The 16,017-nt window shown below is 41.2% G+C and overlaps 1 protein-coding gene and 1 long non-coding RNA gene across 4 annotated transcripts in view; one reads left to right on the top strand and one right to left on the bottom strand.

The window, feature by feature from the left end:
- The window catches only part of LOC143844709 (uncharacterized), a 38,106-nt gene extending 26,564 nt beyond the window's left edge, over positions 1–11,542 (top strand). For 2 of the 3 annotated variants that reach the window (XR_013234110.1, XR_013234108.1), the window contains exons 5-7: positions 2,534–2,619; positions 6,184–6,228; positions 11,062–11,542. This is a non-coding gene — a long non-coding RNA (uncharacterized LOC143844709). Of the gene's footprint in view, positions 1–2,533; positions 2,620–6,183; positions 6,229–7,456; positions 9,487–11,061 lie in introns of those variants that run through there. The other variant, XR_013234109.1, reaches the window with a different exon arrangement.
- CPA6 (carboxypeptidase A6) overlaps positions 1–16,017 on the bottom strand; it is a 46,869-nt gene that overhangs the window by 6,733 nt on the left and 24,119 nt on the right. The window contains exons 8-10 of the mRNA XM_077352222.1: positions 14,311–14,401; positions 7,248–7,450; positions 1,192–1,276 (exon numbers count right to left, since the gene is read on the bottom strand). Coding sequence (XP_077208337.1) covers positions 1,192–1,276; positions 7,248–7,450; positions 14,311–14,401 — 379 coding nt within the window. The remainder of the gene's footprint in view (positions 1–1,191; positions 1,277–7,247; positions 7,451–14,310; positions 14,402–16,017) is intronic.

Below are 16,017 nucleotides of genomic sequence, written 5' to 3'. Positions count from 1 at the left end.
GGTGTGACTATCTGCAACTAGCGCTTAATTGTGGGTTTGTTCTTTAAAGTATTTCTGTGAATAATCACGAACATTAAGTCCCTGAATCATTTCTTGATATGTTTTTAAAGTTCTCAATTTTACACCCTGGTTCTGATTCCATTTCTACTGAATACACAAAGCTACTTATATTGAATCAGACTATTGGTTCATCAAGTACTGTCCGCTTTGACTGGCGGGGGCTATCCAGGTTCCTAAGGCAGAGGTCTTTCCCATCACCTGGTCCTTTGAACTGGAGATGTTAGGGACGGAACCTACAACCTTCTGCAAACTAGTGCCCAGTCTGCACACATAGGGTAATGCACTTGCAATGTGCTTTGGCAGCTGGATTTTCCTGTGCAGAACAGGAAAATCTACTTCTAAAGTGCATTGAAAGTGCATTATCTATTGTGTGCAGAATAGGCCCAAGATTGACGGAAGTGATTGGCCATCGTGTGAAATAGGATGCTGGATGAAATACTTGTGTGTTCCATTAAATCACCTTTTATGTTTGCCCCAAATTTTGTATTCTTAAAGGTTCAACTTTTGACAGCATTGGAATAAAAAGGTAAAGGTAAAGGTTTCCCCTGTGCAAGCACCGAGTCATGTCTGACCCTTGGGGTGACGCCCTCTAGCGTTTTCATGGCAGACTCAATACGGGGTGGTTTGCCAGTGCCTTCCCCAGTCATTACCGTTTACCCCCCATCAAGCTGGGTACTCATTTTACCGACCTCAGAAGGATGGAAGGCTGAGTCAACCTTGAGCCGGCTGTTGGGATTGAACTCCCAGCCTCATGGGCAAAGCTTTCAGACAGCTGCCTTACCACTCTGCGCCACAAGAGGCTCTAGCATTGGAATACACTGTACTAATTTTACAGTCTGAGTAGCATTGCTGTATATACTTAAGTTGCTTAACTTCAACCATAGTCATTGGCAAGACCCAGTAAATTACGGTCACTGTTCCATATGTTCAGTCCTGTCTTCCAAGTTGGGTCCAAGCCAATATAATTTTGCAGCCTACTTATGTGCAAGTTTGCAGCCTTCATCGCAGCAAACTTCTCCTCTCTGGCCTCTCACCATATCAGAGTGAAATTGTATTGGAAATTGTTTGCTTGTGTCGTTAAAGCAGAACCAACACCAGAATTGTACATGAAGAAAAGAACAAGAAACTTACACAGAGTACTGGAGGCAGGGCCATATCGGTATCTTATGCCATACAGTGACTGCAAGGCATTTACGGCATTAAAAGCTGCAGATTCCTGGGGAGGGAAACAAAGAACCCAACAAACCCAAACAAAATTACATTAATTATCATAGTTCAAATGAATTTCAGGCAGCAGGCATGGCATTGACAAGGCAATATTCAAATTCTGTGAAATTACCTTTAAATGCTCTCCAAACCAATATATGTTGTTCCACAAATAACCATGCAGTGAACCTTACATACAATTATGTCGGACACCAGCAGATTATCGTAACATGGGACAGAGATTCCTCAACTACCACCATAAAAAGGTTAAAACTAAGGAGGGACTCAGGAAGACTCTCACAAATCCAGAGTGGATCAGTGAGAATTCTCTGCCAGGGGACACCGAACCAACCCACTCTTGTCAGGAGAGGAAGAAGAACCTACCCTTCTGTGGAACTTCTTACTCCTTTCTGAGCATCTAGCATCTCTCAATTTACATGCAGTATTATCTTTGCTGGCATTATATGAAGAGGAAGAGTTGGTTTTTATATGCTGCTTTTCTCTATCAGAAGGAGTCTCAAAGCGGCTTACATTCGCCTTCCCTCTCCTCACAACAGACACCCTGTGAGGCAGGTGAGGCTGAGAGAGCCCTGATATCACTGCTCGGTCAGAACAGCTTTATCAGTGTTTTGGTGAGCCCAAGGTCACCCGGCTGGCTGCATGTGGAGGAGGAGCGGGGAATCAAACCCAGCATGCCAGATTAGAAGTCGGCATTCCTAACCACTACACCAAGCTGGCTTTCCACACCAAAATATCATTGTATTTACTGCATTAAGAAAAAGAATCACTATAAAGCTGTAAAGATTAGGGCTGACTAGAATTAAGTTGCCCAAAGCAAAAAATAAATAAATACAACCTTCTGAAAAAAAAATCCTAACAGGCTGGCAACATAGACTGAACACCACAGTCCATCAATGGTATATCAGACAGTACAGTTGAGGATTTTTTAAGATGTATGCAAAAAACACCAAGGTGCCCTATGTCTAGCTTTCCGCATTTCTAGATACAGAGGCCTGGCAGTCTTTAAACACATTATACCAGTTTACTGAAGTTTGAAGGGTTCCCAATAGCTTGATTTGTTTTCGTCCAGGATATGAAAATGATATAGAATTATATTAATGAGAACCATTCACTAAAAAGAAACACTCCTAAATTCCATTTAGCACCTACAATGGCCTATCAATGATAGGCATTACATTTTCAAATGATTTAATTATGGTGTTATAGATAAGGAAAGTGCTCTGATTCTGCTTTTGCATATTATAAGGTGAATGCAAGATGAAGTACAGTGTGGCTGGATGAGCTGAGCTGATACCGTAGAGATCTAGCTGTGGCCATTATGAAGAGGCTCAGGTATGGAAACCTGCTGGGAAATTTGTATCAGGTAGCCAGTCCAAAGTATGAAAGAGAGCATGTCTGGGAACACTTGGAATGGTTACTAAACTGGTGTCAGCCTGTCGACTTGCATATGTAGACAGCAGACTTGCATATCTCAGACAACATGAGAATGAAAAAGACTCCACAGGTATTTCTGTTTCTATATTCCATATTCATCTGTGCTTTTCATTGTTCAATGAATTAAAAAATTACATATTATTGTAAGTTTTTTTCTTATTATTTTTTTCTGTGGGTTCCTTCACAGGCCCTTTGGGTGGATAGCATAACCCCATCCCCTCTGTTACACTGTTAATTTCATTGCTGATTGTCTGAAGATAATTATTGTTCTTATACAAACACACAGACACAAAGATTGGAAAAACAAACATTTGCGCACCATATACTACAGTGGAAAACTAAGATCGAACTTAATGTGGGGAGTTGCATATCCTCTCTCCGGTTTCAGAGCCTTAAATAATTTAACACATTAGTTTGAAGAGTGACTTGCAGCATGGTTCTGTGTAGAAACCTGGGCAGAAACCTGTTTGCCTTCAGCTCAGGAATTATTAAACAGTCCATCCATATGCAGTGTCCCATTTTCTGAATACTGAGGTCCAGCCAAAAGCCTTTCATTAGCTGCCCAGTCTAAACATGTAAAATCTGACGAATTGTTACTTGCAGGGTCAGTTTCAAGAGAGGAAACTGGAATTCCTTTAAGATTCTGTTTTGCAGTTTAGGCACTTTGTTCCACAATAAAATGAAACAGCATCCTGTACAATTATAAGAGGCATGAGTAAAGCTGCTTCTTGATTCTTTGCAACTGTGTTGTTTTTCAGAGCTGGGTATTTGTTATCTGCACAACTGCTCTCCTTTGTATGTGCCCTTTCAAGACCTTTCTCCATTGTTCTCCATCACCATGCTCTGTTCTTTCGCTCCAAAGATGACCACAGAGGGCCATACCAGTGTGACTTTCCTCTTGATTTATTTATTATTTGATTTATAAGACCGCCCCTCTTGGGCCAGCCATCTCGGGGCAGTGTACATTATTTAAAGCACCATCAATTAAATCTATTAGAATATCTTTTTAAAAATCCATATTTTTTCCATCCAGACCTCTCCCACACTACCATCCCACATTGATTGTCAGAACCAGATGTTAAAAGGTAAAGTGTTATGAGGGGAGGGAGGGAGGGCTCTTAGATGTTACTGGTAGCCTGGCCTCAACCAAATGCCTAGTGGTAGAGCTCTATTTTGCAGGCCCTGCAGAACTTTATAAGCTCCTTTGAGAGCAGCAGAGGCCCTGGTCGAAGCTGGGCATACCTCTTGTGGACTAGGGACCACCAGCCCTGAGCAGAACGTCCTTTGGAGGACGTATTGGGAAAAGCAGTCCCTCAGAATGGCCTAAAGGTCAAAACCAGCACGTTGAACCTAATACAGAACTCTACTGGGAGCCAATCCAGCTGTCTAAGCATGGGGCGTATACAAGTTCCCCATTATGATGACTCTGGCAGCTGTGTTTTGGACCAGCTTTAATTTCCCAAGGACAAAGGAAAGCCCACATAGAGTTACAGAAGTCCAGTCTGGAGATGATTGTGACTATGTGATCTGGAACCAAGTAGGGCAATAGTAGCTTAGCCTGGCATAGATGGAAGAACACCTGCTGTTCTCCTTTAGTGACTTGTGCCTCCATGCCGAGGGAAGCATCAAATATCACCCCGAGATTCCTGGCGATCTGTGCAGCTATAAGTTGCACACTGTCCAGGCTGGGTTAGCACACTTCCTCCACTGGTCGCTTTCTATCCAGATACAGGACCTCCAACTTTGAAGGGTTTAGTTTCAGGTGACTGTGATTTAACCAGTCAGGGACATCAAGCCAGACATCTAGCCAGTTATTCGGGGGGAGGGGAGTTCATTTGGATACCCATGAGGAAGTAGAACCGGGTGTCATCAGCATACTGGTGACATCCAAGACCAAACCTTCAGACCAATTAGGCAAGAGATGTTAAATAGCATCAGGGAAAGGGATATATCCGAGCCTCGCAATGAAGCCTGCCCCACCTGCCCCCTCTGCCCCGAGTGCCTGGCTTCAGCATGGGGCTTGGAGCAGGCCCGCCGTGTCTGGGGCCCCCCACAGCTTCCCGTCTCACACTGCCCCTGTCTTACCCCTTCGCCTGCGCTACCGCCGTCCCAGGCCACAGCTCAGTCCTCGAGGGGGCTTCCCCTCCCCCCCACTTGTGTCCCTTGCCCCCTCCCGGCCCTCTTCCCTTGGCAAGGCCTGCCAGGGTGAGAACCGTGGCTTCCCGAAAGCTTCAAATTGCAGCGGGTGACCCTTTGTTTTTGGCTAGAGTCCAGGGCAGGAGTGGGAGCACTGGCAGCCATCGTCTTGGCAGGGCCGCAGGGTCTCTCGGTGGCCAACAGTCGGTGTTGGGGGGGAGGAGTGGTTGGGCAGTTCAGGAAGCTTCAAATTGCAGACTCCGGATTGGCTCCCTCACTGTCTTTCTGGAATCCTGATTGGCCCCTTGGCCCTGGACTGACACTCGGAGGGGCCCCTTCGAATTTTTATCCCAGATTCACCCTGCCCCTTTCTCTGCCCACGTAGCCCTTACGGCTTTATTCTTACCACTCCCGTGGAGTGGTTTACAGATAATATATAGGGAGGAAAGTACTAGGTGTTGGCACAAGAAGAACTGTGCTTGTCAATGAATGTTTCTTCTTGAGCATTGCTGGATCTGAGCTTTTTAACTAAATGCATATATCCTTTTTGCAATCTAAACCTATACATGTATGTTTTTTAAAATCCCATTGAAATAGGTTTTAGAAAATGGTTTAGTTGCAAAAAGGGGGAATGTACCATTCCGCCAGGTCTATAGTTGAGGCCGGGCGGCAAGGAAGATCATGCCCCCCACTCACTGGAGTGGCAGTAGCGAATGTTATCAGCACCCTCTGTGCACCTTTCCCCCTCTGGAATTAGTATTAGGAGGTCTTGGTTCCGGAAGGAGTTTTTGGGTGCTGTTTTATTGTTCTTGGGGTTGCTTATTTTATTGTGGATTTTATATTAGTTTTAAGGAGTTGTATGGGGGTTTTATAAATGTTATAACCTATCTCAAGCCTCCGGGGGGAGGCGGGTAAGAAATTTAATAAATAATAATAATAATAATAATAATAATAATAATAATAATAATAATAATATCAGAAACAACATTCATCCTTACTTTCCTGTAAAAAATTAACATATATTCAACATAATGTTAATTCTAATGAACAAAAGTAATTGAACACAAACAGGTCTGTATAATGATCTTGTGCAGCCTTAACTGGCTGCAATATTTAATCTAGAAGGTATACTCCAGGTCCCATACATTATGTGTCAACTTTGCTCTGTGACACTGCAAGGGATGCTAGAGAGTAGTATCTCTTGGATCACACAATGTCATTGGTATCGTTCAAAATATTTGTGTGGTTAGAAACATTAGTGGAGACACACAATCAATTGCCTAGAATGGATTATAATACATTCCTTTTACTTTGCTTATGAATCAGCAGAGACAAAATATGAAGAGACAAGGAAACAAACTCAGCCTCAAGGTAAGCATAGGATAGTACTTTCCTCTTTATCTTTTCATTTATGTCTCTGAACTTCCTTGCCCTATTTTGGGCCTTTTTATTCCTTGCCTTTCCTTGGGATTTTATCTGATGACACCCAAATTCAAGAGGCTGGGACATAACCTTTTCAGCTCTCCAGCACCCAGATAAACAGCCAGCCACTGATGGTGCACAAGAATTAAAGAAGATCACAGTATTCCTGTGAATACTCACGGCAAGCTACTCAAGAGAACATCTTTCTTTGCATTCAGAACAACTGAATACTATTTGCAAATATGTAAATGAAGATGCAGCCCACTTACTCTTGAATAAACTGGATGATCAAGTACACCCAAAACACAAATTTTCTTCTGTTCCCCAACTTATATACTGCTTAGTTTACTCTGATGAAGAACATTTCTTTTGAGAAATTCAGACACCAATCCTATCATTAAGCCAGCTTTGCACAATTTTCATTGCTTTGTTTTAGGTTATCTTTCCTATAGATCTATATTTCTAGAATAATATACTACACTGTCACCAGCATGAGATGAAGTTTCTTATTAGGAATGATCTGTACAATTCATATGCTAGTACTTATACCCCTCACTGATTGACATAAAAGGTGATTGTTAGGAATTGAGAAAATAAAGATCGACTATATATTTCAACAGCGGTCCAAAACCCCATTGATTTTCCTGCTTCTTGGCACCCATTAAATGAACAGCATTTAACATTTAGAAGAGACTGTTGCATGGTCGTAGTAACAGAATTTATTGGGCATCAAGATTCTGTTAGGAGAGATGGCTGTGATTAGGCATTAAATAATTTTATTTAAAAATGTGGTTCTCAACATTTGAAACAGGCACAGCTTCAAAACTGCTCTCATCCCGCACAGCAATATGAATATCTCAACCGCTAGAAAAATCGTTCAGGCGGCTCAGACATATTAAACTGAAATGTTCTCTAATAAAAAAAATGCAGAAGAAGCATATAAAGATTGACAGAACAACTGTACTTACCACACAACTGAAATTTGGAATGGTTGCATACTTGTAAGAATATGGATATAGTAACATCTGGGCATATGCATGGAAGGACAGGTAGGCTTTTATTTGCTTCCGGTGTTTGCGAAGGAAATGAGCTACAGCCTTCACCTCAGGCTCAGATTCAGGGAAAGGACCACAGTATGTGTCATCACACGGATGAATGGAAGCACCTTCCTCTGCACATTGAAAAAAAATAGGAATGTTAAAACGTCTAAAAATCATAATGGATTTTAAAATCTGTATGGGTATTAGCTATGAAGACAGCCTACAGATATCATGCCATTGTCTCTGTTAATGTATTTATATCTTAACACTGACAAAAATAATCTTGTTCCAAGAAAGCAGAAATGGAAAGGATCCAGAATGATGTCAATTACTTTTAATTGGCTCTATCATGTTGGTAGGACACAACAGCACATCTGAGTTGCTCAGAGCCAGTTTATCCACATAGCATCTGCTTCCAGGGCCCCATCCACTTCCAGGGCCCCCGCATGGATCAGGGCTGTAGCCTGTCTTCTCCCCCCCCCCCTTTCCCCTCTTTAAGGGCACTTGGAGTGACATGCCTTTCCACCGTGCAGGGTCCCTCTGTCCCCAGTCTGGCTGCTTCCCTTGCAATTGTACCCCACAAATCGTTACACTGGCTCTGGTGCTGTGGGCCCCATGAATCCTTAAACCACTCCTGGAGTTGCTGTACTTTTTGTATCAGAAAACAAGTTCCATTGATACTCAGAACTTGCTATCCCCTAATACAGCTCTTTAATTTAAATGCATAGTTAAAACAAGAACAATTTTACTCAGAATTGTTAAGTATTGTAGTGGAGTCACCTCCTTAGGATATCTGTGTGAGTCTTTCCATGATTTTTGTACGCACTCAACAATGAATTCAACAATAGTTGTGAATACAGACAATACAATCCTATGAAGTGTTGCCCCAGTCGAAGCCCACTGAATCCAATGAGTTTATATTGCAGTAACTCTGCATACAACTGCACTGTAATAACCAAGTGTTGTATTGCAGCTACTGCAGGGGCTTCATTGACCACTCTTTTTAGAATGTTAAGCAGATGAGAACTAGCAGCATGTGATGACGATCCTTAATGATATAAAGTATAGAAGAATTAGATTATTAGCTCACTAGCTAGCAAATAATGAAATAGTGTTAATCATAGCAGAGGAAAACCTCTGGCAATGCTGTATGTAGTTTAAGGCATGAAGATTTCTCTTCATTCTCTTCAGCAAAGGTATGCAAAGATCTATCTGCATAGATAGATATGGCCATTTGTGGATGAGGTGAGGACAGATGGTGTATTTTCTACTGAACAAAGAGTTGCCAGATAAAGTTACAAGTACCACCTATTTTTATGTCTTTCCAAATGCTATAACCCAGTTATTTTCCAGCTTTCTAGTCAGGAAATCATCCACACCCACTTGACAGCTGATGAACCCCTGTACATCTACCATGGAACCTCTGAATAGTTGAGATATGTATGGGAAGTGTTTTCAGGCACATGTGTAGTTTGCATATGGCTGTCTGATCAGACCTGGTCAGCTTCACCACTAACTGGTACATACTGGGGTTAGGCTTCAAATGCCCCATATAATACACTCAGTGTTTATAGTAACTCTGCATTTTAGGAGATACTAGTAGAAGCGGGTGAAATTGAGAATTATATGGTACTAGCAAGAAACCCCACTGAAACCAGGAATACAATGGGCGCTAGGACCCAGGGGACACTGGGAGGTGCAGATCTCTCTCTGTGTCTCTTTCTCTCCCTCTCGCTGCATGTCTCTCAATGTGCCTCACAGGAGGAGGCATAACAGGATTTCAGGGCTGGTTTGTAGGAAGGAAGCAGGGCTGGTGTGTAGTTTGGGGCAGTTCTTTCCTCTGTCTCTCTCTCCCTCCATCGCAGCTGGGGCAGCTCTATTCCAACTTGGACACTTGGACACCCAGACATGTTCCACCCCCCAGGCTGTTTCACATATATATAGAGGAACCATGGATAAGGATGCTAATACATGTTCATGAATACTAAGGTAACATGTAAGGACTTCAAAGGAGATCAAAGCTCTTGCTGTGTATGCCCCTCATTCTGAAAATCAGACACTTGGCTATTGGAGGCAGGCTCTTGTTTGTGATGTCACCATGGTCATAATTACTTTACTCACAACATCTCAATCCCAGTTTTGTGTGCCCTCCCCAATTCTGGAGAAGGTAAGTGTCTACTAGGGAGAGGTTTTTCAGTAGAGTTGTGCATGGCGGCATCCAAAGTGGCCGTTCCAGGCCAACGCAGCCAGTGCCCTGCGGGGGGAGGCGTGGGGGCTGGCACACAACCCGATGCGCCAACCGATGAACCCGTGCCTCCCCCCCTTGCGGCACTGGCTGCATTGGCCTGAAACGGCTGCTTTGGATACCGCCACACATAACCCTATTTTTCAGTAAAGGTAAAGGCATCCCCTGTGCAAGCACTGAGTCATGTCTGACCCTTGGGGTGACGCCCTTTAGCGTTTTCATGGCAGACTCAATACGGGGTGGTTTGCCAGTGCCTTCCCCAGTCATTACCGTTTACCCCCCAGCAAGCTGGGTACTCATTTCACCGACCTCGGAAGGATGGAAGGCTGAGTCAACCTTGAGCCGGCTGCTAGGATTGAACTCCCAGCCTCGTGGGCAAAGCTTTCAGATGGCTGCCTTACCACTCTGCGCCACAAGAGGCTCATATATTTTTCCCCCCAGTAATAGTGTTTAATTTGTGGAATGGCCTCCCCACAGAAGTTTCTGTGGTACCTAGTTTGCTATCTTTTTTTCACCCCAGTGAGAAAATGTCTGTTTGCCCAGGTATTTTTAGTGCTATGTTAATTCACTGTTTTTAAAATCCTATATACTTTTTATACTCCATCACATTACTAGTCTTACTGTTCTATTTTGTGCTGCTTTCTAGCTGCTGTTTTGTTCTCTTACACACTACTTAAATACATCTTCTGCTTTTTTTGATTCACTGTTTTAACTGCAGTTTAATGACTAAGGATGTTTTGTTAATTGTGAATGTGTTTTATCATTTTGTTTGTTGTTTTATTGTGTGCCTCTTTGGACGTAATACATGGAAACAGTCCAACAAATTTAAATGTGTTATTTGTCTTCCATAAACATCTGATTTCTAAACAAAGTTACAATAAAACTACTAAATGGTTTATACCATTTATAATGGTTGAAATGGGAGGGTATAGTAAGAGATTACTGTAGCCCAAGGCTATTTTATGACGACTGGCAGATGGCAGTCATGTGATTCAAGCAGAGATTATATAGCATCTGGATTTCTTGCTACAGTACATTTTACAGTTGAAACTGCATAATATGATGTGTGTCCTCAGTTATAGTTGCAACTGTAGTCAGTATAGTGATACCCCAAAAATGATACAGCATGATTTAATCTTTATTGTTTGGCCTACACTGGTGAAAAGGCACGGAAGGAAGTCTTCAAACCAGAAGAAAATAATCACTTTTATATTGATTTGATAATTTATTTTACCATGAGCTATTTGTTTCATTTTGAGTGTCTAACAAAATGTTCTTCCTTTTCTAAAATCTGTTTGACAGCTAAAATTATTTTAAAATTTAAAAAATTGATCAGCTGCTTGGATTCCAGATAGATATCTCAGCCATGCTAATTTTCAGTATCATCTCTACAATGACCCCCACCCCCTAGACAAATACAAAATTCTGAACAGAAACCTAGCTGACATATACAGCTAGATTTATTTTAACATTACTTTTTTATCTTTGTTCCAACAGATATGTTTTTCAGGTTTAGAAAGAATTAGGACAAAACAGAATGCAGTAAATGTCAGCTACTGTCAAATGTCAAGAGTTACTATCATAACAAACCAACAGAAGTACAAGCAATGACAGTGCTGCCCTACAGGGCTCTTCCAGAATATGGTTGAATTCTGAAAATCTTCCTGCAAGAATACAAAACTTCAAGAAACCTCCATATCTTGTTTTCTCTTGGCATGGAAGAAGGAAAACACAACGTATACATATACAGAGATATAAAAACAGCCCAGTGACTTTTGCATTGAAGGAAAGAGATTTACCATGTTCCAGTTATATCTGTATATATCTTTTGGGATACATGAGGCCGTGGCCTAGGCTTTAGTAGCTCTCATAGCATTGGCACAAACCAATGTTTTCCAGTTCTGTAATCCAAGCCCTGTTGCACTGATCATTGGAAGTCTTATGCTATCTGACTGAATTAAAAAATACTTTAAATCTGTTTAATAGTAAGATATGCAGTTAAGCATAAGAGGTAAATCCAATAAGAGGTAAATCCATAAGAGATAAATCATCTTCCTTCTAATTTATGGTTTTAATCATTATGTAGTCTTAAAACAGTTTCAGTTAAAACCTTTTACTCCTTTTCCGTCTCTTTCTTAAATCATCTGTGCAGGAACATTGTTATCTTGTTACAGAGATCTTATCATTGTTGTACAATATCTGTGTGCCTTCCTATATGCACTTCTATGTTCAGAGAAAAAACTCTGCAGATTCTTCACAGAAGGAAAAGAAATTGGGTTTGGAAAAAATGTGCGTAGACATCTTGGTAAACCATAGTTTGTTTCAAGTGTGGTTTGAACAACAAACTCTGGTTAGCTTACCAGAGATAGGTAACACATCCTGCATTGAACATAAACTATGGCTACCCTGCTTTTTGCTTTTTGCTTTTCTCCTTCCTATGGTAATATTTGTAGCTAGAATGCTACAGGGAACATATTGTACAACAAACTCTGGTTTGTGAATTACCATGTCATAATACACTATTATTAATACAGCAGTTCATAGCAAATCAGCTATAATCCTCAATTTGAAATTTCAGTTTGATGTCTCCTAATAAACTTCAATTTGTTTATATTCAGGCATCACAAACTAATCACTTTTAATCAAATCACAATTTTAAGCTACATCTTATTGTGACATCCAAACCTTAACCATAATAGCAGGATTAATGCAGGATCCCCTTCATATTTTTATATTAATATATTTTGCCTCATGCCAAATTAAAATTAAAACTTGCAGAAGGCATTTCAGACATTTGTTGCAGAGGAAGGAGTGTCATTTTAAAACTGTAAGCCACATAATAATTTATTTGATTTGATTTCAGCTATTACAAATGAATTAAAGATCACCAAATATAAAGGAGTAGAATGCATATGAAGAAATAAAATGAAGGGGGTGAAGGTGATATCCTCAAATATGTTACATGCCCTTACAAAGTTTTAAGTTTTACTAACATGTTACTAATGCTGTCATTTTTCAGGGCTAAATAACCTAAGACAGGGGTAGTCAACCTGTGGTCTTCCAGATGTTCATGGACTACAATTCCCATGAATTGGCAGGGGCTCATGGGAATTGTAGTCCATGGACATCTGGAGGACCACAGGTTGGCTACCCCTGACCTAAGACATTGCCAAGTACAGGATTCACTTATCATTTTAGCAAGGCCTGATACAAGAAAAAACACTGAACACAACTCCTGAAATCACAACTAGGAGAAGATTTCACACTCATTGACTTTTGAAGTATGTCAGAGAAAGGATTGCTATCTTTAACTCTTACAAAAAGGTGACTAAGCAATTCTTGATATAGCAGCTTCAAGATAGGATACACTTCTAGATGCCAAACAACAAGAAATGCAGTTTTGGGTAATTTGAACTTCATGGTCTAATGTTAAGAAATCTCCTGATGTAAAAAAGATACCTTTTATGAAAGGTAATACTGAATGAACATTTCGTGTACTGGAAAGTATAATAATATAACCACAGGGGTGGACTGGGAGGCTGGGTTGCCAGCTCACCATAGCAGTAGCTGCCACCTACCCTGCAAAGGGTAGACAAAGGCAGCCCCTTGCTTGGAGGCAGGGGTGGCTCTGGTGAGGGGCAGGGTCCCCATGCCTCCTTCCCATCAGGACTTTTCCTGGTGGCTTAAATGGCTAATATACTGCTGAAACTGCTAGGAGAAGCCATCCAGGGATTTGGAGAGAGGTATCATCTCTTCAGAGTCTGGTAGAACCAGCTTACAATTAAAATAATATAACGATATAAAACAACCCATTAAAACAAGACAATGGACATTAGGTTATGGCATTTCCTTGAAAAGCATAGCCTGGCCATGGTCATCTATCTGTTCATATCCTGAGCAGATTACTGTAATGGGTCTGATTTTGAAAAGTGTCCAGAGACTTTTGACTGTTCGGAAATGCAGTGACCAGGCTATAGTAGCTTATTCTTTTTTAAATAGCTTTTTAATTATTTATATTGGTAACTGATGATGATTTTATGATGCTTTTGCTTGCAAGCTACACTTCGGCAGGATGCTGATGATGTGACAAAAATGTCATAAGTAAATAAATACTGTGGTAGCAGCACAAATGAAGTTGGGGCAGCTTATCCGTTTATTCAGGTCATAATATAAATGCATACTGAGGTGCTCTGAGTAGATTTGTCACATACAGTATGTGGAACCCATGGCACTAGTCAAACTTCAGAGTCCTCCAGTGGAAAAAGTGGGTTTGGGGACACTCCATGTAGTGCTATTATAGTAGTAATACAATATACTATCAGTAGTACTGTAACACCATACTGAAAAGTCTCATGACATGAAAATTGCTGTGTACATCATTTTTATGTTATTAACTATGAATAAGAAATTGGAATGTGTGACTGTATAAGAACTGCTGTGACTTTCAAATACAGGAAACCTCTTTTGTTACCGTGAAGCCTCCGTGGTGACAGCCCCAAAGGGAACAGAAGCCAAGTGGCAGATGGTAGAATAAACTATAGCCAGCTAATGAGAGGCAGAAAAGGGAAAAACTCCAGCAAAAGTACAATTTTTAAAAAGATATATTCTTGACTGTTGCATAATTCCATTGGAATAATCATATCTCCAGCCATAGACATTATTTATAATTCACAGCCCTTCAGTTCTCTGGATAGTAAAAGAGGTTACACTGCTTGCTATTCAAATTCAGACTATTTCTATACTTACCACACCATTTCACTTTCCAGTTACGATTAGCATCTACACCATGGCAGTGGAACCTTGAATTCTTTGATCTTGTTTTCCTCCAAAATCGATCCTAGCCATACATTTTTAGAGTATGAAAATACAATATACAGAGAGGTAAGACAGCATTACACATATTACATGAAGCCTTCTAAAGATATTCCATGAATTATTTAACTTTTCTTTCAAACACCCATGCACACACAGTTGCACACATTCTAAAATACTGGACTAGTAGTGCAATCCTAAAAACACTTTCCTAAGAATAAGCTTCATTGCTTCGGAGTTGGAATACACTTGTTTAAGATGGCACTCTAAGGGTTTTGCTGCACACCATAAATATAGTGAAATGCTTACCTGGTGATGACACTACATTTTTGGCATTTCGGAAAACATCATCAATATCCAGCATCCAAGCAACAAACCGCTAGCTATTTCCTCCATTTTAAAGCACTTGCTGGAGAATTGCATAAGGTGGATTCCCCAACCTAAAAAGCATGAGCTACAGCAGGCCACATGATAAAGAAATGTATGGATGCAAAGAAGCGCTTACAGAGTGGCTTACAATCACCTTACACTCACCTTCCCTTTCCTCTCCCCAGAACAGACACCCTGTGAGGTGGGTGAGGTTGAGAGAGCCCTGATATTCCTGTTTGGTCAGAGCAGTTTTCTCAGTGCTGTGGCAAGCCCAAGGTCACCCAGCTGGTTGCATGTGGGGGAGTGCAGATTAGAAGTCCGCACTCCTAACCACTACACCAATGTCCTGTCCTCGCACCTGCTACCCTCTCCCTTTTCTAGGGAATGGTTTTTTTTTGTTGTTTTTAAGCAAACTGCCTGGGGCAATGAATATGCATACAATCATGTAGGCAAAGCCAAAAATAATTATTTCCTAAGTTGTCACACAAAGCATGCCTCTTTAAAGTTTTCTCCCCCCAATCAGGAACGATTCTTCTCCCTCCCATAAAAGGACTCGAATCACTAAGGGCCCGATCCGGCCGTCTGGGCTTCGGCGCCCATGAAAGTCTATGGCACCATAATGGGAATTTCAGGTTTGAGGTAGAGCCGTCAAACTTTCAGGGTAGCTCTGGGAGGCTCTTCCCTGACTCCCCTCCAAATTCCATAATGATTGTTCCACGGGGTCCCCTTCTAGAGGCTTCCGAAGAGAGTGCCTCCATCCCTCCATTATATCCTATGGAGAGTCTGTGCAGATACAAATCTGAATAAAAACATAATCACAGTTTCACAGAAAAAATAAAATGAATATTTTAAAAAACATTTCCTATTTCCTGTCCTTTACCGGCCAGAATCATCTCTTTCCTTCCTGCAGTGGTGTGTATTTGTGTGTGTGAGAAAGTGCAAAACTCAATGATTCAATATTTTGGCAGTGCAAGATGTCTATTTGAGTGCATGGGGAGTCCAGATAGGTTGATGGGTTCTAGGCCTCAACTATATGCCTGGTAGGACAACTCCATCTTGCAGGTCTGTGGAACTGCTTTTAGGAAAATTTGTGGTCTACCACAAGGCTCCCTAGCTGCTTTTCTTTGAACTGTTGGTCTTCCATATAAAATCCCCATTGTGCATTTGAAACTTCTGAAATTCTATTTAAGACTTGCCAATAAACCCAACACTCACCTACTGAAATTCTGCTTTCAGTTTTATTTGGAAAGGAATTACTGGTCTACTATGTTT

This window comes from Paroedura picta, chromosome 9, assembly GCF_049243985.1.
Source record: "Paroedura picta isolate Pp20150507F chromosome 9, Ppicta_v3.0, whole genome shotgun sequence".
In the NCBI taxonomy this organism is placed as follows: Eukaryota; Metazoa; Chordata; class Lepidosauria; order Squamata; family Gekkonidae; genus Paroedura; species Paroedura picta.
This window is presented reverse-complemented; position numbering and strand designations above follow the sequence as displayed.